The sequence below is a fragment of the Vulpes vulpes genome, chromosome 15, assembly GCF_048418805.1.
Source record: "Vulpes vulpes isolate BD-2025 chromosome 15, VulVul3, whole genome shotgun sequence".
Taxonomy (NCBI): domain Eukaryota; kingdom Metazoa; phylum Chordata; class Mammalia; order Carnivora; family Canidae; genus Vulpes; species Vulpes vulpes.
This window is the reverse complement of record NC_132794.1, coordinates 79,328,303-79,354,864: the sequence shown is the minus strand read 5'-3', so window position 1 is coordinate 79,354,864 and position 26,562 is coordinate 79,328,303. Positions and strand designations below refer to the sequence as shown.

Here is a 26,562-nt window from a genome sequence, read left to right as displayed (position 1 = left end):
CTGAGGCATGTCAACGCTAAAGATAAAAGTCTTTATGACCACATTCATGTTTGACTCAACGGACTCTAGTGTTTCATGACTCATCCTATTCACCTGTAATGTTACTGCTGGGATTCTATCCTACATTTTAGCATGTGTACATAAAGATATGTATACACAAATGTTAAAGACCATGGTGTTAATTTTAATAAAGAAAACTTGGTCACAATCTAAATAACCTTCAATATGCCACTGGCTGAATACAAAGGAATACTATTCAACCACCAAAAACAAGAAAGTACCTAGATCTCTATGTACTGACATAAGAAGACATTAAGTGACTAAAAGGAACAGGAGAAAAGGGAAAATATACTCCTTTTTTGGAAAAAATAAGTATACATTTCTATGTATATGAAGCTCTACGAACACCACCATGGCTGAAAGAATACACATCAAACTCTCAATAAAGTTTACTTCTAGGAATTGTTTTTCACAGTTTACACTTTCCAAATAGTAATAACCTATTACAACAGCTACGCGTTATTTTTGTTGAATTAAAAACAAAACAAAATGAGGTCTCTTCTGCATCCCCTGTGGTGGGAAGCTGGTGGAGACAAAGCACATAGCTTACTCCTGGAATAGCCCCCGTGTGGCACTGCAGCAGCTGCTTTCTCCCAGTTAACCCCAAAGCCTAGGCCTAGGAGGGGGAGTAGAGGGGAAAGGGAGGGAGGAGAAAGTGTTTTTGGCCTCAGCTCAAGTCCCATCCACTGACATTCACAGGACATAACATTTAACATTAAGATCAGGCATTCGGCTTGACCATTAATAAAGCAGATGTTATACCCAGGGGAAAAATGACCATGTTTATAAACACACAGGATCTCTGATGAGACAGTAAGTCTGAGTTATAATCTGCTTTCATATATAATCCTGCTCTCCTCCTGCACTCCCTCTACGTTCTCTGAACTACTGACACTCATTCTTCAGTCAGAATGGACTCAAATGACTGCACCCCACCTGAGGCAGCCACCTCAGCCTACTGGAGCCTGTGGGCCAGTTTCTGATCTTCCCTTCAGAAGAGGAGAATGTTCGGAGTTATCACAGATGATTGGTAGGGGTTGTCAATACAAAAATACAAGTTAAATTATACTTAAAGGTCAAATTCTAAAATACAAGTTAGATTATATTCATTTTTTATTTTTATAAATTTATTTTTTATTGGTGTTCAATTTGCCAACCTATAGAATAATACCCAGTGCTCATCCCATCAAGTGGCCCCCTAAGTGCCTGTCACCCAGTCCCCCCCCCCCCCCCGCCCACATCCCTTTCCACCACCCCTAGTTCGTTTCCCAGAGTTAGGAGTCTTTCATGTTCTGTCTCCCTTTCTGATATCTCCCACTCATTTTTTCTCCTTTCCCCTTTATTCCCTTTCACTATTATTTATATTCCCCAAATGAATGAGACCATATAATGTTTGTCCTTCTCCGATTGACTTATTTCACTCAGCACGTCACTAAATTATATTTAAAGGTCAAATTCTGGGCTCCTTCAAATTCCTTGATGACCATCAGAGCAAAAAAACTTGTCTCACCAAAATAACCAGTCTATTTACTCATCCATCCTCAGCCTAACTCAGGATTACATAGAAAGCCAAAGGCAACCCACCAGGAAGCATTTGTCAGGAAAGGGCCAAAACAAAGCTGGCCAGAGAAATCATAGTCACTGAACGGTAATCACTCTCTGTGCCATACATAGAAAATCAAACTTACCCATATCATCATCAAATATAGACTTAGCTTCCACTTTCTTTTTGGACTTTCCTTTTGGTTTTACAGTTAGGTCAGCAAAGATATCAATTCTATCATCAAATAGGTTGGATTCAAATGTTCTTTCCTTGTCTCTTATTTTCTGTGAAGGTTTAATTGCTTCTGTAGCAAATATATCATCCTTGTTGAGCCAACAAAAAAAAAGTTAAAACAATTTTAAATCAAGTTGTAGAAACGCAAACTGCCACCATACCCTGGGACAGCCACGTGACCTGCTCTCTGCCTGCAATGCCCTGCTCTGGATCTCTGCCTGGCCCAGTCCTTGTCTTTCTTCTGGTCCCAGCTCAAGTACCAGCTCTGCAGAGAGGTTTTCTCTACCAGTCCTAGATGCAGTGTCTCCCACCCCCTCCATCACTCTGTCCGACTGCCCTGAGGTGTTTTCTTTACGGTACTTAACATTATCTGAAAACAAGTGATTTATCTGTTGCCCCATCTGTATCCAATTCCCCTAACATACTGGTCCTAGTTCACTTTGGGCATCCAGTACCAGATGCTCAAGAAACATATGCTCAAAGAATGGCACTGAAGGCCTTCCTGCCTGCACTAAGTTGTCAGTTCCAGCCAGGGACTTTTTCCCCAAGAACCAGAGGCTGAACACTTAAGCTGTACTGGTGGGGCTTTGTGTATGTCACAGAGTGACATGCCAAGGAAACGGACTATAACCACATGCTGATAAAAATTATAAAAATCAAGATTTTTATCAGTAATTATGGCCAGCCAAGAAACACCCCACCATGTAACAAAACAAAAAACTACTTCTGAGTAAATTTCAAAATAACTAATAAAAGAACCTAATTATAAGTACTACACAAGTAGATAACAAGCAGCAATGAAACAAACTTACTATAGTGTATGGCTCAAATATGGCAATTCAGTATTTGTCTTAACAAAGAACCAGGCCCAAAAAAGTACCACTATGTCCTATTACCTCAAAAATATCTTGTGCTTTTGAGAGGACATCCTGTTGACTGTTGGATTTTGACTCATTCTTCTTGCCTTTCTGATTTGTAAAGAGATCATCTTCATCTTCCAGGAGGGGAAAAGGATTCGTTTTCTTTGCTGGTTTTGCTTTAATAGACTGGAACAGATCATCATCACTGCCTGCCTCATCTAAGGCAGGAAACATGAGGCTTTTTTCTTTACTTCCCCCTGGTGTGTTGGCCAGGCTCTCTGCTGCCTTTGCCTTGGCTTTTCTTCTCCCCGTAGACTGAGATCCAGTACCCTTGGAGAAGATATCTCCAGAATCAAAAAGGTCATCCTCAAGAGGCTGACCCAGAGATTTTGCAAAGGGGCTTCTGTCCACTACAGACAAAGGACCACCTGCCCAAGTTGGAGTGGGAATTGCCTCAGAGATGTCTTGTCTGCCAGCTGCCCTGGGCTGTGGCTGAAGATCACCTGGTGAAACGTCGCCATCTGCCAAGTATGCAATGGATCTTCTGGACACACTCACATCTTCAGCCTCACTGGACTCCTGGGCAGCCAATCTCCGAGCCGCACGTGTCTGCGGTCTCCGCTTCCCTCTCACTTTGACGCGGCTCTGTAATAGCAAAAAAACACGTGTTGATCTAATGATCAGAAAAAAAAAAAAGTGTTCAAAGCTAACATAGCAAATAATCAGTGACTCAAAATATTTTAAGGCTGTCTGGTCTATCTTAATCAAGATATTATATAAGACAGAGAAGAGATTATTTCCTAAAGATTTCCAAAGACATATGGTAGCTGCTCCAAGACTGCATTACTCTTAATCTTTTAATATTCCCCATTTTTGATTCTTTGGAGGGCAATATCTGTTCAATTTCATACAAAAGGCTTCATCTGCTGCTGGAACCCTGCAAAGTAGGCATGTTGGTACTCTTGTGTTCCACAACCTCCTTGGCCTTTACTCTGTCCTCAGTTTATGTATGCGTACCTTTCAAAACAAAAAATCAGGGAATTCTAGTGCTAATCTTTGCCAGAGACTAGCCTTAAATCAGGCTCCAAGACCAGGAAGATGAAAGACAATAAAGAAAGAGAAGTAATCTAAAGGGCTCTTTTCTTCAAGCCAACAAACTCTAAATTCAAATGCTAAATATTTCACATAAAAAATATGGCTTAGAGAGCAGACTTTTAATATAACCACAAAATATGAGTTACTTATTAGTAATAAAGCAGTATTTGTGATATTTTCCAAAACACACAATCAAGTAGTTTTAAGAAGGTACAAGCTAAAAAAAAAAAAAGAAAAAAAAGAAGGTACAAGCTACCTTGGCCAAAGTACTTGGCTGTGTGTGCTTATTTCAAAGAAATTTCACAAATAATTTTAAGAAGTAGCCAAGGTATTTGCCCTCCCCACCTCACCAAAGGCTAACAAAAAAAAAAAAAAAAAGAACAAAAAGAAGGATATTTTATTTTTCATTAGGAAGATAGGTTTGGAAGTAGTTAAAATGAATGTATTTACCAGGGTTATCCTAGGTAGGTTGCTTACTCAGAGATCAGCTAAGATTTTCTAGAGAAGGAAGACTGCACAGAAAAGAGAACCAACTAAAATGAAAGCAAAACCTCAGAGTTCAGTCCATCCAGCATAGACCCACAGTCCTGTGGAATGGTGTGACAGATTCATACCAGCCAGGAAGTAACTGCCATTGGGTCTCAGCGGAGGGAGCAGGACAAGGGGGCAGGACGGGAAATATCACAGAAGCAGTAAAGTCTGAGTAGACTGTCAGTGATGAGGAACATTACTGACAGAGGAAGCAGCACAAGCTGTTGGCAGCAGAGGGTCAGAGTGTGTATGTTCAAGGAATGGTGCATGATATGACGAGTTTAGGCTGATAGTGTGGTTGGTGGGCAAGCTGGAAGCTTTGGTTAGCATGGTTTATAAAAGGCTTTAAAACACCAAACCAAGGAGCTTTAATGTCCTCCGATGGGCAGTAAGGAGGCCAGCAGAGGAGGGAAGCGATCTGCTCTGTGTTTAGAAGACCTTTGGATGGCAATGCAGGAGAGCCTAGAGGAACTGGGACTTTACTGTGGCTACTGAGCAGAATACAAATGTAACAAACAGAGGCAGTGGAAGGCAGAATTAGGAAGGTGTAAAGAGGGGTGGAGAGACTGAAGGAAGGAGGAGCTGCCTCCTTCAAATGGGGAATGGCAGGCAGCCTATGATGTGTAACTGATGGAAGAGGAAGAAATGCACAAGTTATTCTGGACAAAAAAAAAAAAAAAAGCAAGTAAGTAAAGGTGGTTTCATCACCTTGTTTGCACTGTGTAACGTGTCTGCCTGAGCTGGAAGATCAAAACTCACACCGGCCTCCCCACTACTGGGAAGAGTGGGCATACTTTCCAGACTGTGGATCCTCTCAGGTTCAGAAGAAGGAAAAGCCAATTCTGGCAAAACAGGCTTTATTCCAGAGATCTGGGGAGCCACTGCAGGCAGCAAGGCTGCTGGATTAATCGCTAAATTTGCCTAAAAAAGAAAAATGAAACTTAACTTTGCATGTTTTCTTAAACACAGCAATCTATTATCACTACTTGACACATGACAAGAGACATAGTATATATAATGTATAATACGACAAGAGAAAGAAAAATGCAGGGAGGTCTCCTGATCTAGTCTTAGAATTAAAACAGAGGATGATATACCTGTGCCCACCATTGGGACCAAAGAAAAGATGTTACAGATGCAGCACACAAGAAGCAACAACTAGAGGGTGGGGAAGAGGTAAGAAAATGCCTGGCAGCAGCTGACAAAAGTAAATATCCAAAAAAGTTTATAGATGCCACAAGGCAGGCAATGAAGATTCCAGACATGTTATAATTACTTGTATTTTCCAGATCCGAGGGGATGGCTCTTTGGTTTTAAATGGAGCGGGACCTGGTGAGTCCTGTGTGAAATTACATTCAGTTAAAAATCCATTGGGGAAATAGAAAAGTGTCTCTTGGATTACACTTATGCCCATTAAATTGATGGAGCAAAGCTGTCACTTTCTGTAATTCTATAATGGGAAAGGCATTCAAATCTCTTCTGGGCCTCGAAACCTTGCACTAACATTACTTCACTTATGCCTCCTCATCCAACATGTAGGTGGAATGCTGTCAGATCATATATGGAATAAAGGCACACAAAGATCATGAGTTAGATTTATAAGAATCATACTCTATCAGAGCACCAAAACCTAACCAGTTGGAAAAATTACCATGCTGGTTATCCCACACAGCAAATTATCACAAAGCACACAGAAATTCACCCACAACCTAATGCACTGAGGTTCTAGAAGCAAGGGAAGCTGAAACATGGGGCAAGTCATTGGAGATGTGCTATCCCTAATGGTTTGTTTTCATAGCTCAGGTCACTGAACCTCAGGGAGACATCCAGAGACAGCTGTAAGCCAGAACTATATCTCACTCTCCAGTTCTAGCCTGTTTCCAGAACGAGCTCCAGGGAAAAGACTGCTGAGGACAAAGACCTATCAGCAGTAACCTCAGGAGAGGTAGCCAAGAAAATGCGGGAACCAGGGAATGGGACAGAATCTATATTTAATTCTAATGTAATTCTACTCCAATGTAGCCCAAAGGGAGAAATGGGGGAGGGGGCTCTAATGGGAAAAAGATTCTTCACCCTATATTAACTCTATCTTGGAATTGAATTTGAAGGTCGTCCAAAAACAGTAATCATAAGTATAGCTTCATGGAACTGGACTGTAGAGTGAGAAGAGATGAGGCAGCAGGGAGATGTGTTTAAAAAAAAAAAAAAAATACACGAGAAGGGCACCTAGCTGGCTCAGTCAAAAGAGCACATGATTCTTGATCTGCAGGTTGTGAGTTCAATCCCCACACTGGACATAGACCTTTACTTTAAAAAATATTTTTAATTGTGAAATTTTAAATTTTTTAAAAACTAAAAACACACACACACCACACAGTAAAGAGAGGTTGTCCTAGTTGCTGTTTCCTCCCTAATCAAGAGAACTCTGAATACTCTTGGGTCTGTGTGATGGAGTCCCTCTGTCTGGGATGCAAACAAGAGCTGAAAGTCCTTAAGCAGTTCTAACCTGAGGTGTTTCCGGTTTCAATGTGCTTTTTTCTTTGATACCCTGAGCGGATTCAGGATGTTTCTGGTTCTTGAAAGAGGATACAGAGTGGTCTTTTTTCACTAACCTCTTCTTTTCTGATATCTTCAAAAGAAAAAGAATACCAAACACCTGTTATGTATCTTAGAAATTTTAAATAAAAGTCATAACTCATAAAAATAATCTGGCTTGAGTTTTGAGTCATTTCTCAAATGAGCATTGAACTAATATGAAGGCAGCATTTTCAAAAATGGCATTCTAAAGACTGACCTTCTCAGGAGTCTTCACTATGCTAAACAGAAAACAGAGAGTACCTAACAAATCTACTGGAGTGGGGGAAAAATAACACAAACAGGCTAATACTCAGATTTAAGGCTGTGCACCTGAAAGGCACAAATACCTAGTCACCATGTTGCATGCATGGGTCTTTCAACAAACAACTTAAAAATCAAACAAATCCGGATCCCTGGGTGGCGCAGCGGTTTGGCGCCTGCCTTTGGCCCAGGGCGCGATCCTGGAGACCCGGGATCGAATCCCATGTCGGGCTCCCGGTGCATGGAGCCTGCTTCTCCCTCTGCCTGTGTCTCTGCCTCTCTCTCTCTCTCTGTGACTATCATAAATAAAAAAAATAAAAAAATAAAAAAAATAAAAAAAGAATTCCTAGGGTCAAACCATGAACGTTAAAAAAAAGAAAAATCAAACAAATCTGGGGGTTTCTGGAGGCTGTAGGCTATGTCTGACTCTTAATGTTGGCTCACTCTATGTTAGGCTCCTTGCTAAGCATGGAGCCTGCTTAAGATTCTCTCCTTTTGCCTCTGCCCCTCCCCTCTGTGCACTCGCTCTCTCTCCAAAAAAAAAAAAAAGTCTTAAAACAAACAAACAGGGACACCTGGCTGACTCAGTGGTTGAGCGTCTGCCTTCTGCTCATGTCATGATTGGGCTCCCTGCACAGACCCTGCTTCTCCCTCTGTCTGTGTCTCTGCCTTTCTCTCTGTGTGAAGAAATAATTTTTTTTTTTTTTTTTTTATGATAGTCACAGAGAGAGAGAGAGAGAGAGAGAGAGAGAGAGAGGCAGAGACACAGGCAGAGGAAGAAGCAGGCTCCATGCACCGGGAGCCTGACGTGGGATTCGATCCCGGGTCTCCAGGATCGCGCCCTGGGCCAAAGGCAGGCGCCAAACTGCTGCGCCACCCAGGGATCCCAAGAAATAAATTTTTTAAAAAAACCTGTAACACAGTAAGAGTCTAGGTTGGTTAATGCTCTCATGTTAGGGAATATAAGATGGGGACACCATACACACTTCATCAGCACACCATTTGCCATTCCTTTACTAGTAAGCACAATTCTCTGTGTATTTTCCTTACTCTTTTTTTGTTAAGATTTTATTTATTTATTTGAGAGAGAGAGAAAATGTGTGTAGGGCAGGAAGCAGGGAGAGGGGTACGGGGAAAGGGCAGAGGGAGAGAGAGAAACAGATTCCCCTCTGAGCAGGGAGCCCAAGCAGGGGATCATAACCTGAGCTGAAGGGAGATGCTTAACTGACTAAGCCACCCAAGCAGTCCTGTATTTTCCTTACTCTTTTAACTAGATGTTAATTTCCTTCCCAGATGCCTTCCCCCACACCCCAATATTGAAAACAAAAGGCCGGTACCAAAGGCTGTGACTTGGCAGGGCTGAAAAGATCATCATCTTCATCATCCCCAAACAGGCTCCCAACACTTGGCTCTAATAACTGGAATAGACAAAACTCAAATTCAATATTCAAAACAAAAGCCAATTAAAAAGAGAACTAGGTGAGCTGCTGACATAACATCTAATACGATAACAAAGTCATGATGTGAAAAACCTTTTGAAACTGACCCTGGTTTTCTTGGTGCCAGAAAAAAGGTCAACATCTGGGTCATTGTCCTTCTGGAGCTTGTGACTGAAAAGGAGCTCTTCATCCTGAAAGACGCCTGTGCTCTTTGGGCGAGCACCAGGATCGGGACTCTGGAAAAAAAGGAGGGAAGTTCTAAAGATTTACCCAAGGAAATCACTGGCTTCTTTCTTTCAGAATGCTTTCAAGGTTCATCCATGTTGTAGCATATATGAGTAACTCATTCTTTTTATTGTCAAATAATATTCCAGTACATTGTTTACCCATTCGTCAGTTAATGGACTCAGCAATTTCCATCTTTTGAGTATAATAAATAATGCTGTTGAGAAGATTACATTCTAGTTTGTGTGAATAAATATATGTTTTCATTACTCTTGGATATAAACCTAGGGGTGGAACTGCTAGGCCTTGGTGATGACTCATGTTTAACGATTTCAGGAACTACTCAATTGTTTTCTGAAGCAGCTGCCCAAATTTACATTCCCAACAGCCACGCAAGGAGGGTTCCAGTTTCCCTACAACACCACCACTAGGCTATTATAGAAAAAGTCAACAAGTGTTGGTGAAGATGTAGAGAAACTAAAGCTCTCAATTCTTCAGTTAACTCACATGACAGAACTGACACCGTAAGATTCTTTCATCCTTTCAAAAACCTGAAGCTAACTTCATTGCTTTTTGCTTACCTTTCCTACTTCTTTCTTCGGAGCTTGGATGCTGTTTTTATCCTCTGTTTTACTCTCTTCCTCATCAAATAAACTAAGAACAGTTTTGGTTCTACTTTTGGTTCCTTTGTCCAAAGGAGATGATGAAGAAAATAAACCAGAATGCCTGACTACTTCTTGAGTAGATACAATCAAAGGTCCTCCCTGAAAATGGAAACAACAAAAAAATAAGTGACATCCAGAAATACAAAATTACACTGTGGGGCTTCTCAAACTCCTTGTTAATTCAGTAAAGGACGACATAGAAACTAAAAGTAGAGAATGGCACACAATGTTACAAGTAAAAACAAAATATTTCTATTGCTATAGCTCCAAGGAGCCAGGAAAAGTATATGTGATAGTCTTCACATAGGCCCTGAAAAAGAAATTAAATGTGAATAGTGGAACACAGAGAGATCAAGAAAAGTCAGAAAAAAAGAAAAAGTATACAGATACTGAAGGCCATAACTGACCCCAGGAGCAGCCAGCAGCCACAGGCTCCTGCAGATGACAGACCACCCTGGAGAAGACAGCAAACATTTTAGAACAGAGAGAAATTTCCCTTTAATCTCTAATTAAGAGCCAACAACATCAACGAAATGTAAAAGAATAGGAAATTAAGATCTTCTTAAAACAGTCCTTTTAATTCAAGGACTGGTGGAAGGAGATGAGAACCAGGGGTAGCAGAAACACTACAAAGAGAGCAAGTCAGAAAGAGTAGACGTTGAGAGAGAAAGGATCATAGGGGAAAGGAGAGAAAATGAGTGAAAATATCAGTGAGGGTGACAGAACATGAGAGACACCTAACTCTGGGAAATGAACAAGGGGTAGTGGAAGGGGAGGTGGGTGGGGGGTTGGGGTGACTGGGTGACAGGCACTGGGGCGGGGGGCAACTTGGCAAGATGAGCACTGGGGGTTATACTGTATGTTGGCAAATTGAACTCCAATTAAAAAAAAAAAGAAAAGAAAAGAGAAAGAGAGAGAGAGAGAGAGAAACCTAAATGAAAAACAAGATGTGGAAGAACACCCTGGTGAGACATGGACACGAGATGACCAAAAGTGTAAAATGGGAGAGATGCACATCGCTGGGGGCACATATGCCTAGAAAGGAGACTGAACAGCATGAACAGTGTTGAAGATTTCCCTCAATGGTGACATCAGATCTTCTTCTTCACGTTTTTCAGTGTCTTCAAAATTTTCAACAAATTAAGCACTTATTTTCTATGGAAGAAAAAGGTGTATTTGTGTGTGTCTGTGTGTGTGTCTGTGTGTTTTACAAGACACAAGAAACAAACATATCAGAATATACAGGCCAAAAAAATGTCTACCTTTTCTGACTCCTCAACCACAGGAGTGCTCCCCAATTCTGACGATTCTACGGCACCCCCAACCTTCTTATCCACAGGTTTCACTCCAAATGGTGCCCCCTTCTCTTCTTCATTGTTGAACAGCAAAGAAGGCACCTCAGGGAGAGTCTCCTTTTTCTACCAAAAGAAGAGCAGATGACATTCTTAAAAACACAAGTGTGCCTGACTAGCATGGCAATGTATGGAACAAGGCGGAACCACAGTCCTCCTGAGTTAGTGAAATATGGGAGGCGAGCAAGTGGGGGACACTGAATGGGGGGGGGGCAAAGAGGGAGAAGGAATAAACGCCACCACCTCAGACTTACACAGCACTTTACGACTTCTGCCACTACAATACCTGCACCTGTCTCTGTACATGTTCACTTCACAGATACTGTCATTACTTAGACCCTTACCTCCGTCATCCAGACAACTACTAGTCTCTCCCCTCTGCCTCCCTCCTCTCACTTTTCAGCTCAGTGATGTCAGCCAGAGCTGCCTTGCTAAAATAAAATACCCACCAGATGACTTCCTCTCTCACCCCACACCTGCACTGTTTGCATTAAGCAAATGCTATGCATGAAAATCAACTGACACTTCATCTCCCTTTACTCATCTGCATCTTATCCATCCTCATTATTTCTCAAACCTACTGTAAACTTTCACACTTCCTTGTTTGTTCCTGTCTGTAGAAGCAAATCCTCCTCACCTTTCAAGCATGGTCCAGCTCAAGGTCACCCAAAAAGGTTCCCCTGTCCTCTTCTGCAAGTACCAGTTGCTACATTGATAAAATTCTTTTTTCCCCTACCTAGCGTTTCTTCACTTGCTCCCTAATTTACATTACTAGCTATCTGTTTGTCCATTCTCTTGAAAGGATCATATATTACCACAGCCAACCACAGTGCTTTATACCAAGCAGGTGGCCAAAGCAAGTTTGCAAGCACTTTGCCCCATCTCTCATCTGCTCCTTACATGGGAGGCAGGGATTTCAGAGATTAGAAAAACTGAGGTTATGTGTCTTGTGTAGAGTTATCAGCATCCTTGGAGCAAATGATTAATCAAAACATCTTGAGAAAAAACTGTAACTCTATCATACCAACTAGACTAGATGTTATGAGGAAGTAAGCTCTGGAGCAATATCTAAATCAAGTTAGGAAGACAAATTTGTGAAATCAAGATTCCTACTAAGTACGAGAGAAAAAATTACAAATGAAGTAAAAAGTAGGGTAAGATGTCTAGTTATTGTTAGGACAAGGTCCCTTAAAATGCATAATCATTTGAAGCTTAAATAAAAGACTGGAAATCCAAAAAACAGTTTCAGAAGTGATAAGGCAATACTGAAGTGATTAAAAGAAAAAATTTTTGTGGAATGTGCTGGTCTCACTGCAAACATGTACACTGCATCGATGTACATGTAACATCGATGCAAGCTGGTTAGGGTGAAAAAGGAGACTTAAACATGGTCCCTTAAACCAAAGAAAATGCCACCCAAACTACTGGTTGTAAATGTTTCTAATAATAAGCTGACTTTATCATGAAATTAATTTCACTGGTAGGTTTATAACTGAGTCACATCATACTTTAAAATAGTCTAGGATATCTAAACAAAAAATATCTTGTATACTATTGTCTAAAGGTATTTACACAAATGGCAAAATTCTGTGTGCAGTTTGTTCAGCTACTTAAGATGTAGATCTTTGATCTTTTGTCTCATTTAACATCCATAATTACTATAGGCAGAAGTTGTTTTCCATTTCAGGAACCTTTAAAATTTATTAAATTATTGTTCAGTTATCCAGGGTAGAAGTTATTATTTATTTATAATCTAAAAAGAAAAACCACTCAGATCTCCTGACTCTTTTAACCATGGAGCCACTTGATGCCTTTTTTTTTTTTTTTCCACTTGATTTCTTTTTTAGAGAGATCTAAGTATGAGTGATTCAGGAAAAGATTATGAGCACCTCAGAAGCAGCAGTAGGGAAGGCAGCATACACTCCTCCCAATGCTAAAAGCTTCTGGTATAAGCCATGCAAACCCACTTACTGGGAATGTGGTGGGGAAAAAAAAAAAGTCTGACATGTGCCTGGTCTGGGAAGCTTTCACAGGACAAGTTAACATTTGTACTATGTCTGAAAACATGAAGACTATTTCTAGATCAGAAAGACAACAACATCTTCTGGAGTACTGTGGGACAGGATGAGTCACCTAGATCCCATGGTGAGTGAGGCTGGAAAAGAGGAGTCCAGTTTGAACGAGATTACCGTACCAGTGGCACAGTAGGCTCAACTAAGGCATTTGTGACAAGGACAAGATAGGACCAGGTTCCCTTTAGGAAGAGAACCAGGACAACAGCAAGGAGAGCAGATCAAAGGAAGGAACATTTGCAGAGAGGCCAGATAAAAAATTATCTCAATAATCAAGGCTAAAAATGACAAGGCAGTAGGGATGGGAAGAAACATCTCTAATAATCTAGCAGGAAATACTGACGATTACTCCATCTAAGGTGAAGTCAGTCCTGGTACAGTTACAGGGAATACCAAGAATGGCGAAAAAGAACAAACTGAAACTCATGAAAATGAAAAACATGCTACAGAACAAGAAAAAAGATGCATAAAAACATAACATGATTTCATTTAAATGAAAGTATACAGACACAGGGCGCATGGAAGCAGGCCTAAACGGCTGACAACATAGTGTTACTGGTGATTCCTCTGGGAAGAACATAAGGACTTCATATTCTTTTTTTTTTTTTTTTTTTTTTTATAAATCTTTTTATTTTTTTTTTTTATTTATTTTTTTTTTTTAAATTTTATTTATTTATGATAGTCATACAGAGAGAAAGAGAGAGGCTGAGACACAGGCAGAGGGAGAAGCAGGCTCCATGCGCCGGGAGCCTGATGTGGGATTCGATCCCGGGTCTCCAGGATCGCGCCCTGGGCCAAAGGCAGGCGCCAAACCGCTGCGCCACCCAGGGATCCCAGGACTTCATATTCTTTATGCACTTTCTAAATGTTTTTAAAGAAGGCACCCATATATTACTGCATAATTTAAAGTAAACTCTAAACAAAAAATATATAGGAAGTATGGAAGAACCATGGATCAGCTTCTAGAAAACAGGAGATCCCTGGCTCCTCTAGAGCCATCCCTCTCTTTCACTATACCTGTACAGGTATCAGGGACTTGGTCACCCCTCACCATGATGGAAGGAGGATCTCCCACATCAAGCATCAGTGGAGGAGCTGCCATGTGGCTGCTCCCATATGGGAGGAATCCCAGGGGCTCATCCCTTCTTCTCTGTCTCGTATGTCTTTTTGCCTCTATTAGATGCCAAATTCAAATGGCCTGAAGCTTAAGCTGAAGGCCTGACAACAGGCTGTGAGTTGGCCTTTTAGGCTAACTCAGGTCAGATAACGGATGTTTCTGTGGGGTCTAGCCTAAAAAGTTCTACATTTCCCTTCAGGGCTATCAGCAACTACCAGCTGGCAACAAAGTATTGCTTGGCCTTACTTTTTTCTATGTGCACACACACATATGCCCACTAAGGGGAGGATTTGGCAAGGGATGAATGACAGGCCAGAGCAGGATTCTAGTATGCTTGGGTTCCCTGGACAAATATCATAATCCCATCTGCCTTTCATTCTTTAATACTCCTTTTTGATATAACTAACATCAAAATTGGCTAAATATTTTGGCTTAGGTGATTGTGGTAGTGATGTCATTTAGATGTAATCACTGGAATCATTTACACCAGAAAGCCACTGATTGGTCTTTTTTTTAAATCACATCCTTTAATTTTTAGAAAATTTAACTATGGTAAAAAACATAAAATTTACCATCTTAACTAACGGACAGAGTTCCATAGTGTTAAGAATATTCATATTGTTATAAAACCAATCTCCAGAATTTTTCCATCTTGTAAAACTGAAACTCTGTATTCATTAAAAGACTCCCCATTTCTCTCTCCCCCTGGCCCCTGGCAACCATGATTCTACTCTCAGTTTGTATCAAGTTGATTCCTCCAGGTACCTCATGTTAAGTAGAATCCTATACTATCTGCCCTCTTCTGACTGGCTTATTTCACTCAATGTGAGGTCTTCCAGGTCCATCCATGTTGTAGCATGTGTTGTAACATGTGTAGAATTTCCTTCCCTTTTACTGACTGGCTACTCACATAAACCAGGACCAAAGTATTAATACTTGAAACGTGCTCCTAAAAGGAATAACATGTGCCTTACAGACCTGATCTAATGTTAGTACAATTCCATGCTGCCATCGCTGAGCCTGCCAACCTCCACTGGAACTGTAGCAGCAGTCTCCCCTAAGACTCTAGAGTCCTACTCCTGATGCTAATAGGATACATGACATGGAGGAATCCTTTCCTCCACACTTTGTACTTGTGCTTCATCTGTAAAATACCACTAACCAGAAGATCTCTAAAACTAGACAAATGGGTTTTTCCATTGACTCAGCCTCCAAGGTCAGGTTTTAAGAGCTGATTCAGGGAAGTATCACTATGCATGTAACATCACCTCAAGGATATTTCCTGGGGTTAGAAGCTTAAGAATACCGTTGTAGGAGGAAGAGATGCAGGAGAGCCAAAGAGAGAGCTTCCGCTATCAGCATCGTCTTCAAAGAGAAGTGACACTCTCTGGGTCTTCTTTTGGCTATACAATCAAACAAAAGATCAAATTAAAGGTAAATGTGACTTAAAAATATATACAATATTCCCTCTAGGCTATACTTCAAAGAACCCACCTACCACCAAACAGCCAAGCCATCTGCTGACCTTATATAGTTAAAAGCAAACCAGAAATGAAATAGGTGCAATTTGTGCCAAGCAAATCATCAGCCTTTGTCCCTCCATCCTCATATAGGAGAGTTTGGGGGCCTTCTCATCTTGTTCCTTTGACTCGCTGTAGGTGCACTATGTTAGCTTTGTGAAGGATTTAAAAGCATGTTTTGGGATGCTTGGAGGAGAGGTGGGTTTGGGTAAAAATGCTATAAAGATCTGAGTTACTAGATTTTTATAGCAACTGTTAGTATCTAGAATTCTCCAAAAGTACAGAAACTAAGGATCTCTAGCATTTGTTTTCAATAAAGAATATACTGGGGGGGGATCCCTGGGTGGCGCAGTGGTTTGGCGCCTGCCTTTGGCCCAGGGCGCGATCCTGGAGACCCGGGATCGAATCCCACGTCGGGCTCCTGGTGCATGGAGCCTGCTTCTCCCTCTGCCTATGTCTCTGCCTCTCTCTCTCTCTCTGTGTGACTATCATAAATAAATAAAAATTATTAAAAAAAAAAAAAAAGAATATACTGGGGGGTGCCTGGCTGGCTAAGTTGATAGAGAATACAACTCTTGATCCCAGGGTCATGAGTTCAAGTCCCATGTTGCATGTAGAGCCAACTCAGGGGGAAAAAAAAACAAAAAAAACAGTGTGAAGTTAAAATATAAAGAGAGAGAGAATATACTAGGTGCTTTCAACCACAGGTCTCCTCGCCACTTTCCTCTAGCCTATCTTCACCTTCCTCCTCACCTAGGATTCTGCCCTGGCACCTGCAGAGAAGGTGGCCAATAAACATCTGCCGGAACAAATACTGATCAGGACTTTTAAGGGACAGGAATATGAAAGTGGAGAGCCACATGGAGGCTTAGCACCACACATGGGGAAGCCAGAACAGAAAGCGTTTTAACTACTGAAAGGTCAAGTTCCAGTTTTTACTATATGATAAGGAGTCATCCAAGTAGCACACTACAGAATTACAAAAGTAACAAAAACTTTAAATTCAATCTTAGCTAGGTAAAAATCAGAGTAACACGTCATTTCAATAAATTGTTCACCATATATAACTACTTACATTAGAACATAATACATACACAAGTACATGTATCATAATCTTTTCGTAAAATTAATTACTAGCAAGACACAATATATGTAGCTTATTCATTAGTTTAAAACTGACTCCTGCTTATCTCTTAAAAAAAAAAAAAGAAAACCAAACCTAAGGATCACAGACTACAGAACTGACCAAATGGTTGAGTGTACTTAATTAGACATATACACTAAAGAATGGTTATACATTAAGACTATACCTTAAAAAATAAATAAAAAATAAAAAAAATTTAAAAAAAGACTATACCTTAAAGAAGTTACAAAAGCAAAAAGGCAATTTGTAATGACATAGTAAGGTGGTATCTAATATGCCTTTATGCATATATACCTAATTAAAATTTACACAAATTATAGAGTCCCAAGGTGGCTCAGTTGGTTAAGCATCTGTCTTCAGTTCAGGTCATGATTTCAGGGTCCTAGAATCAAGTCCTATGTCAGACTCCCCACTCAGCAGGGAGTCTATGTCTCCCTCTCTCTCTGCCCCTCCTCCTTGCCAGTGTGCTCTCTCTCAAATAAAATTTAAAAATTTTTTAATAAAATTTATACAAATTATAACCAAAATACTTGACTACCAAGTGATGAGTAATCATAAAGAACGAACAACTCTATGATTCTAACTCTCTGTAAGTCCCTCGACTTCCCCTGGAGCTTTCCAGCGCTGCCCAGTCAGGGAAATACAAATCAAAACCACAATGAGATACACCTCACACCAGTGAGAATGGGGAAAATTAACAAGGCAGCAAACCACAAATGTTGAAGAGGATGTGGAGAAAGGAGAACCCTCTTGCACTGTTGGTGGGAATGTGAACTGGTGCAGCCACTCTGGAAAACTGTGTGGAGGTTCCTCAAAGAGTTAAAAATAGACCTGCCCTACAAGCCAGCAATTGCACTGCTGGGGATTTACCCCAAAGATACAGATGTAGTGAAACACTGGAACACCTGCACCCCAATGTTTATAGCAGCAATGTCCACAATAGCCAAACCATGTACGGAGCCTCAGTGCCCATCGAAAGATGAATGGATAAAGAAGCTGTGGTCTATGTATACAATGGAATATTACTCAGCCATTAGAAATGACAAATACCCACCATTTGCTTCGACATGGAGGGACCTGGAGGGTATTATCCTGAATGAAATAAGCCAATCGGAGAAGGACAAACATTCTATGGTCTCATTCATTTGGGGAACATAAAAATTAGTGAAAGGGAATAAAGGGGAAAGGAGAGAAAATGAGTGAAAATATCAGTGAGGGTGACAGAACACAAGAGACACCTAACTCTGGGAAATGAACGAGGGGTAGTGAGTGGAAAGGGAGGTGGGCGGGGGGTTGGGGTGACTGGGTGACGGCACTGAGGGGGGCACTTGGCGGGAAGAGCACTGGGTGTTATGTTATATGTTGACAAAATGAACTCCAATTAAAAAAAAAAAAAAGAACAACTCTACAGACGCCAGAAGAATACCAGAAACCTCATTAAATAGCTACAGCAGAACATCTTATGCATGATTTTCTGAACAAGTTATTTCTAAAAACAAAACAAAACACCAAACCAACCCACAAAAAATATGTGATGACAGATTCTGAAGGTAAGCTACAGAAAACGAGTTAGCTCTCTGAACAGGACTACAACAGAAAACAAAAGGGTCCTAACCTTGGCCCTCATTTCACACACTGAGCAACTGCTGGTTAAATTTAGGCCTCCTGGGGCACCTGGGTGGCTCAGTGGTTGAGCATCTGTCTTCATTTCAGGGCGTGATTCCGGGTCCTCGAATCAAGTCCCGCATCGGGCTCCCTGCAGGGAGCCTGCTTCTTTCTCCCTCTGCCTATGTCTCTGTCTCTCTGTGTCTCTCATGAATAAACAAAATCTTAAAATTAACTAATTAACTAATTAATTTGGGTTTCCTTGTGGAGCTCTGTCCTCAGAAGAAAAATGCTGCTCAGTCAACTAAGGTATTTCTCACCATAAACAAGTTACATTTTTTGACTTGAAAGGTACAGACATCAGCAAGCATAAAGATAAACACAGAGCCTATGGCCTAAACCAGAACACTTCATTTTTTTTTAAAGATTTTATTTATTTATTCGTGAGAGACACATAGAGGCAGAGACATAGGCAAAAGGATAAGCAGGCTCCATGCAGGGAGCCTCACTCATGCAGGACTTGATCCCGGGACCCCAGAATCATGCCCTGAGCTGAAGGCAGACGCCCACCCACTGAGCCACCCAGGTGTCCCAAAACCAGGACACTTCTGAGAGTGACAGAGAAATTAATAGTCATGATGGAATGATAGGTACAAAGCAAGACTGTGCAGGTATGTCAGGACACTTGAGTGCCCTGCTCACAAGGCAGCATTTCACAACTTTGTTAGAGTCATAAAGCTTCTTTCTTTAGAATGGTTTTGAGATACAATTTACACACCATAAAATTTGCTCTTTACAATATAATACACAAATCACTGGTTTTTAGTATAGCTGGAGTTGTGCAACTATCACTATGATCTAATTTCCCAGTATTGGGCAGCCCCAGTGGCTCAGCAGTTTAGCGCCACCTTCAGCCCGGGGCCTGATCCTGGGGACCCCGGATCCAGTCCCATGTCTGGCTCCCTGAATGGAGCCTGCTTCTCCCTCTGCCTGTGTCTCTCTCATGAATAAATAAAGAAAATCTTTAAAAATAATAATAATAATTTCTCACTATTTCCATCAACCCAGAACGAACCCCCATGCCTGTTAAAAGTCTCTCCCAATTTTCCTGGCTCCTCAGCCCCAGGCAAACACTAATTTACTTTCTGTCTCTACAGATTTATCTGTTCTGGACATTATATACAAATGGAACCATACATGTGGTCCTCTGTGACTGGCTGCTTTCTTTTTTTTTTTTTTAATTTTTTATTTATTTATGATAGTCACACAGAGAGAGAGAGAGAGAGAGGCAGAGACACAGGCAGAGGGAGAAGCAGGCTCCATGCACCGGGAGCCCGACGTGGGATTCGATCCTGAGTCTCCAGGATCGCGCCCTGGGCCAAAGGCAGGCGCCAAACCGCTGCGCCACCCAGGGATCCCGACTGGCTGCTTTCAATTAACAAAATACTTAAGGTTCATCCATGTTGTAGCATGCATCAATATTTTATTCCTTCTTATTGTTAAGAGTCCATCGTATGGAGATAACACATTTTTTTTTATCCTGTCATCAGTTGATGGGATGTTTGGCTTGTTTCCATTTTTGGCTACTATGAATAATGCTGCAAAGAACATTCATACACAAGTTTTGGGGTAGACCTATTTTTCATTCCTCTTGAGCATCTACCTCAGAGTGAAATTAAATCATATAGTAACTCCACATTTAACTTTTTAAGGAACTGCTGATTTCCAAAGTGGCACTATTTTACATTGCCACCACTGTGTAAGGGCTCCAATTCTTCCACATGCTCTCCTACACTTGCTATTGTCTGTAAAAGCAGCATGTTTACACCACTAACACCGCTCATGTTCAGTCTACAAAATGTCCTCAACTTTAGTCCAAGTATTCATGTGGAGGACCACCCAGATCAGCAAGTGTGACACAGCACTACCCTGCAGAGAACCATCCTTCAAATAGGATATAGGATATTTTCAATGCTGAGTATATTTCCATTCAAATGCAAAACTTAACTCAGACCAAACTTTATATTCTATAGGGTATCCCAGAAGAAAAACAAAAACAAAAGACAACAAACTGCACTTAAATCCCTAGCAAACAAAAATAATATTTAGGGGTTAAAAAAATAATAAGTAGAAGAAATTAGGTAAATCCACTAAGAAAAACATTAACCAGTATCGGGGGGGAAAAATATCTTACAAGTGAAAATCAAAGATGTTCTCCCTTGTATGACTATAATGAATATTATGTCACCCCAAGTAACTGACATCCTGCAAATCAAATATATTTACTTGTTAACACAGACACTGGTTAAAGGATTTCTTACAATGACTATCTCACCTATCCTTTGCAACAGCAAACAGATCATCTTCATCATCCTCCTCAAAGAGGCTGGTCTTTTTGACAGCCTTGGCGTCCTGTTCCTGAGTAGTGCCAGAGTCCTTATGTTTAGACCTGTTATCAGACGCTGAGTTCTTCTGTGAATCAGTAATATTCCACTGGTCCTTAAAATATAAAACACACATTAAAATCCAGTGGCAATTCAGACCAAGGAACCTGGAAGTAAAATGAAATTTATACTCATTAAAATATATTTAAACTAAGTATTTTTTTAATAATAAATTTATTTTTTATTGGTGTTCAATTTGCCAACATATAGAATAACACCCAGTGCTCATCCCATCAAGTGCTCCCCTCAGTGCCCGTCACTCATTCACTCCCACCCCCCACCCTCCTCCCCTTCCACCACCCCTAGTTTGTTTCCCAGAGTTAGGAGTCTTCATGTTCTGTCTCCCTTTCTGATATTTCCTACCCATTTCTTCTCCCTTCCCTTCTATTCTCTTTCACTATTATTTATATTATTAAACTAAGTGCATCATTCTTGAAAATAAAGTTCATTTCTGGGACTTTTCTTTGAACTCAAATTTAGACAGCTGAGTTCTTTGACCTCACAGACCTTCTGCCCTCCTCCATCACATTATGTTTCTCTCCCCTCTATGGTTCTGTTTTGGGTTAGGACAAGGGAAATTGTCTAGCTTAGCAGATTCAAACTTATTTATGGAGGAGAATGAGAAGAAAAAGGAATGTCAAAAAAGAAAATCAGTAACACTCAACTTTGGAGGAAAATGATACTTTAAAGATCCTAAAACAGGCTGGAAAAACGTATAAAAAGCTCAAGCAATGTACATATAAACAAAACACAATGAAAGCTGCTAGTGACCCTTTTACCACAAAAGTCTGAATCTGACCTTTGGAAAGCATTTAAGGGAACCCCACCTGGCTATACTCTCACTTCTTCAAATACAGGAATTCCTCATACACTTATACACTAGAAGTGTAATTTATAGTTACACTTCCTTAAGTGGTCCTTTGGTCTCTAGAGACTAGTTTCACAAATCACAGTGAGGTCCATAAGCAGTACATATTATGATACAGAATTCTGGTTCTACCCCAGACTTTCTAAATCAGAGCCTACATTCATAACAGGATGCCCAGGTGATTTCTTCACATGTCGTGGTTTGGGAAGTGCTCCTCTAGTGTAGTGAGACTCTCCCAGGAAACCTTTAGGAAATTCCAGGGACAAGCCATACACCAAACCACTTAGTGGAAAATTTACAGCAGAATTAAGTAAAAGTACTCTTTAAAGTTTTCCAGGTGATTCCAATGGGTAGCCAAGGTTGAGAGTCACTGGTCTAGAATCCTGGTTATCTTTATTCAGCCTGTGCTGTTGTTCCCAACTTTAGCTAATACGATTGACCCTTGAACAACAAGACTTTGAACTGCATATGGATTTTTTCAATAAATATATGTACAGTAATATAAAGGTATTATCCCTTCCTTATGATCTTTTTTTTTTTTTTTTTTTCCTTCCTTATGATCTTAACATTTTCTTTTCTTTAACTTGTTTTAAGAATACAGTGCATAACACAGGTAACGTATAAGAATACAGTGCATAATACATATAACCTATAAAATACGTGTTAAAAACTGTTTATGGGGGGATCCCTGGGTGGCGCAGCAGTTTGGCGCCTGCCTTTGGTCCAGGGAGCGATCCTGGAGACCCCGGATCGAATCCCACGTCTGGCTCCCGGTGCATGGAGCCTGCTTCTCCCTCTGCCTGTGTCTCTGCCTCTCTCTCTCTGTGTGACTATCATAAATAAATAAAAATTTAAAAAAAAATTAAAAAAAAAAACTGTTTATGTTATTGGTAAGGCTTCCAGTCAACAGTAGGCTATTGATAGTTTTTGGAGATTCTGAAGTTATACGTCAATTTTCAACTACAGGGACTCCTGGGTGGCTCAGTAATTGAGCACCTGCCTTAGGCTCAGGTCATGATCCCAGAGTCCTGGGATCAAGTCCCGTATCAGGTTCTCACAGGGAGCCTGCTTCTCCCTCTGCCTATGTCTCTGTCTCTCTCTCTCTCTGCGTCTCTTATGAATAAATAAATTAAAGTAAAATCTTTAAAATTTTCAACTACACAGGATGTCAGTGCCTCTAATTCCCACACTGTCAAAAAAGTCAACTGTATTTTTATTTTCCCTGAACCACTATAATACTGTGCAGGAAATATTCCACAGATAGTTGGCCATTATTACAGCAAGAACAACCACTAACAATGCTAGAATGAAAAAAAAAGGACAATCCATCATTAACTCATATGTTTGAGTAGAAAAAAGCAAATTGTATTGTATCATTATAAGTTGCTTCCAACAAAAAAAATTAATATGTCTATAACTTCTCTATCCATATCATACCTTCATAACTTGCCTACAATGTTAAAATAAAGAAAAGCAATTACTACAATGCAGGAAGATTTTTAATGCTCAGGGTTTGTAATGTTATATTTAAGGTCTTTTTCTGTACAGCTAAATCAGCAGCTAAGCCATATTCACTACTGGCTTTGCTAATTTGTATCTAGATAGCAAACAGAAATATTATTAAAACTCATTTAAAAACAAACAAACAAACAGGGGGCACCTGGGTGGCTTAGTCAATTAAGTATCTGCCTTTGGCTCAGGTCATAATCTCATCAAGCCCTGGACTGGGCTCCCTGCTCAGTAGTGAGTCATTATCTCTCCCCCTACACATCTCCCTGCTCATGATTGTGCATGTGCACATGCGTGCTCTCTTTCTCTTTTATTTTTTTTTGTATTTTATTTATTCATGAGAGACACAGAGAGAGGGGGGGGGGGGCAGAGACACAGGCAGAGGGAGAAGCAGGCTCTATGCAGGGAGCCTGATGCAGAACTCGATCCCAGGACTCCAGGATCATGCCCTGGGCCGAAGGCAGGCGCTAAACTGCTGAGCCACCTGGGCTGCCCTCTCTTTCTCTTTTAAAAAAGAAAAAAGACTCATTAGAAAGGGAGTTAAGGGGCAGCCCCGGGGGCCCAGTGGTTTAGCGCCGTCTTCAGTCCAGGGCATGATCTTGGAGACCCGGGATCGAGTCCCATGTCAGGCTCCCTGAATGGAACCTGCTTTTCCCTCTGGCTATGTCTCTGCCTCTCTCTCTCTCTCTCTGTATTTCTCATGAATAAATAAATAAAATGATTTAAAAAGGGGGGGGGGGGGAGTTAAACTTGCATAGGCTATTCCTACCATGTATAGCTATACTTCTTTATTAATTAAATGTAATGATCATTTAATAATATAAGACCTAACTCATTTGTATTAGCATATAATTTGAGGGGCATACTTAGTTTGTTCTCAACTGTTCTGAAAACATTAATCTGTAAGTTAATATACTATACTAAATATCTTTCTTCCAGAGAAAAAAGTTTCATGAAAACAGTCTTTTGTGACTAAACAGTGGACAGAGAAAACAGGTAGGTAAAGAAAATGTTTGGGATAGCCATAACTCCTCAATCCCATCAAACCACCTCCTGCTCTTCTCTAGGAGAGACTTTCAACCCACCTCCTCATCACTGCTGAACAGCAAGGCAGATGCTTTCTTCCTGGAAGGCTCAGATGGTTTAGCTTTCTCTTGGCTCTGAGTTAGAAGAAATGATGACTGCTTCTTAGCAGCTGTTGTCCCAAAAAGATTATCCTGGGAAAACAAATGGCAGAAGAGTATGACAACTTCATACACATAAAACAAAAAACAAGACAATTTTCCATGTCAAACTGTTAAAGAGTAAGTCTCTGGTCAAGGACAGAATATATACAAGAGGGAAAAAAAATCACAAAATGCCAGTAATCCCACTTCTCTCTTATGTATAATCCCAAAGCAACAGTCTGTAATCTTCTCTAACTGTATTCTCCACTCACAGAAGGTAAACAGACCACATGGAACTCAAAGTCAAAGTCCTGGGAGTGAGTAGGAGGAGGGTAACTTAAGGACCAAGTCACAGAAAAGGAGGAAACCTGGCCCCACTCAGGCCTGCTGTGGGTGGACCCTTGTGTTCATCACAGAGAGCAGTCCAGCTTGTGTGGCAGCCAACAATTCACACACCTTTCTATAAATTAGAAACCAGAGGACTGGTTTAACAGAAATTGGGAGCTTTCTCCACTCTTTCACACTTAAAAAGACACACACTGGGATAGAGCAAAGGCATGTTTCTGGTTAATTTTAGAAAGATAATATGAACATAAAAAACAGTTTATAAAATAAAATCAATGGTCTCCTAAAAAGCCGATTCTCATAGGTTCAAAGACATCTGTTGATTTTTATATAGTCAAGCATTCCGAAAGTTACTATTAAAGTATTTTCTTTAAGGTAATAGAAACAAACTTATCAGAAAGCCTGAACCTGAGTTAGACAGAAAAACACTCTTAACAATGTACTACAGCAGATGAATAGAAATGTAAAATTCGATAAAGGGAGCCCTCAAGCAGAGTGTGGGAAGGTAGGAAAGGCCATGAGAAAAATGAACTGGCATTTATAAAGACTCTAATGACAAGAATAAACATTTCCTTTGCACTTACTATGTGCCAGACACAGTGCCAAGAGCTGTACATGAGTTGTTTCAGCTGCCAAAATGACTCTATATACTATTAAGCCATATAAGATTTGAAATTTTTTAACTCTTTTTAACTCCACACAGTTTTCCAGAATGGCTGTACCAGTTCACATTCCCACCAACAGTGCAAGAGGGTTCCCCTTTCTCCACATCCTCTCCAACATTTGTTGTTTCCTGTCTTGTTAATTTTCCCCATTCTCACTGGTGTGAGGTGGTATCTCATTGTGGTTTTGATTTGTATTTCCCTGATGGCCAGTGATGCGGAGCATTTTCTCGTGCTAGTTGGCCATGTCTATGTCTTTCTCTGTGCGATTTCTGTTCATGTCTTCAGCCCATTTCATGATTGGATTGTTTGTTTCTTTGCTGTTGAGTTTAAGAAGTTCTTATAGATCTTGGATACTTTATAGATCTTAGCCCTTTATCTAAAAATAGAACTGTCCTACAACCCAGCAATTGCACTGCTGGGGATTTACCCCAAAGATACAGATGCAGTGAAACGCTGGAACACCTGCACCCCAATCCAGAACACCTGCACCCCGATGTTTCTAGCAGCAATGTCCACAATAGCCAAACTGTGGAAGGAGCCTTGGTGTCCATCAAAAGATGAATGGATAAAGAAGATGTGGTTTATGTATACAATGGGATATTCTTCAGCCATTAGAAATGACAAATACCCACCATTTGCTTTGATGTGGATGGAACTGGAGGGTATTATGCTGAGTGAAATAAGTCAATTGGAGAAGGACAAACATTATATGGTCTCATTCATTTGGGGAATATAAAAAATAGTGAAAGGGAATAAAAGGGAAAGGAGAGAAAAAGAGAAAATGAGTGGGAAATATCAGAGAGGATGACAGAACATGAGAGACACCTAACTCTGGGAAATGAACAAGGGGTAGTGGAAGGGGAGGTGGGCGGGGAGTTGGGGTGACTGGGTGACATGCACTGAAGGGGGCACTTGATGGGATGAGCACTGGGTGTTATGCTATATGTTAGCAAATTGAACTCTAATAAAAAAAATAATTAAAAAAAAAATTTGAAAGTTTAAGTTATTTGCCCAAGGTCCTGATCTGCAAGTGAATGCAGGGTCTGGTGCCAAAGCCCATGAGGTTGGCCACGGCAGAGTAGTACACAAGAAGGAAGGTTTAGTTTGTCTTTCCTCTTATTTCCTTCCCCCACCTTGCTCTCTGATCCTTGGTAGAAAAGAAAAACAAGGTAAGGACATGGCTGTTCTTGTCTCTTTATTTACACTTTATCCAAGACATTCTCGTCAGTCATTGGGTATAACAATGATCCATCCCCTGAAAAGTG

The 26,562-nt window shown here is 40.6% G+C and overlaps 1 protein-coding gene across 50 annotated transcripts in view; it reads right to left on the bottom strand.

Moving 5' to 3' along the window:
• The window catches only part of LOC112913230 (WASH complex subunit 2-like), a 93,363-nt gene that overhangs the window by 1,495 nt on the left and 65,306 nt on the right, over positions 1-26,562 (bottom strand). For 26 of the 50 annotated variants that reach the window (XM_072739335.1, XM_072739293.1, XM_072739317.1 and 23 more), the window contains 12 exons: positions 24,207-24,338; positions 20,636-20,799; positions 15,338-15,434; positions 10,753-10,908; positions 9,407-9,589; positions 8,708-8,836; positions 8,499-8,579; positions 6,830-6,952; positions 5,600-5,662; positions 5,032-5,244; positions 2,734-3,342; positions 1,749-1,926 (listed from right to left, as the gene is read on the bottom strand). In XM_072739335.1, the coding sequence (XP_072595436.1) occupies positions 1,749-1,926; positions 2,734-3,342; positions 5,032-5,244; positions 5,600-5,662; positions 6,830-6,952; positions 8,499-8,579; positions 8,708-8,836; positions 9,407-9,589; positions 10,753-10,908; positions 15,338-15,434; positions 20,636-20,799; positions 24,207-24,338 (2,128 nt within the window). The remainder of the gene's footprint in view (positions 1-1,748; positions 1,927-2,733; positions 3,343-5,031; positions 5,245-5,599; positions 5,663-6,829; positions 6,953-8,498; positions 8,580-8,707; positions 8,837-9,406; positions 9,590-10,752; positions 10,909-15,337; positions 15,435-20,635; positions 20,800-24,206; positions 24,339-26,562) is intronic. The other 24 variants (XM_072739305.1, XM_072739313.1, XM_072739304.1 and 21 more) reach the window with 2 other exon arrangements.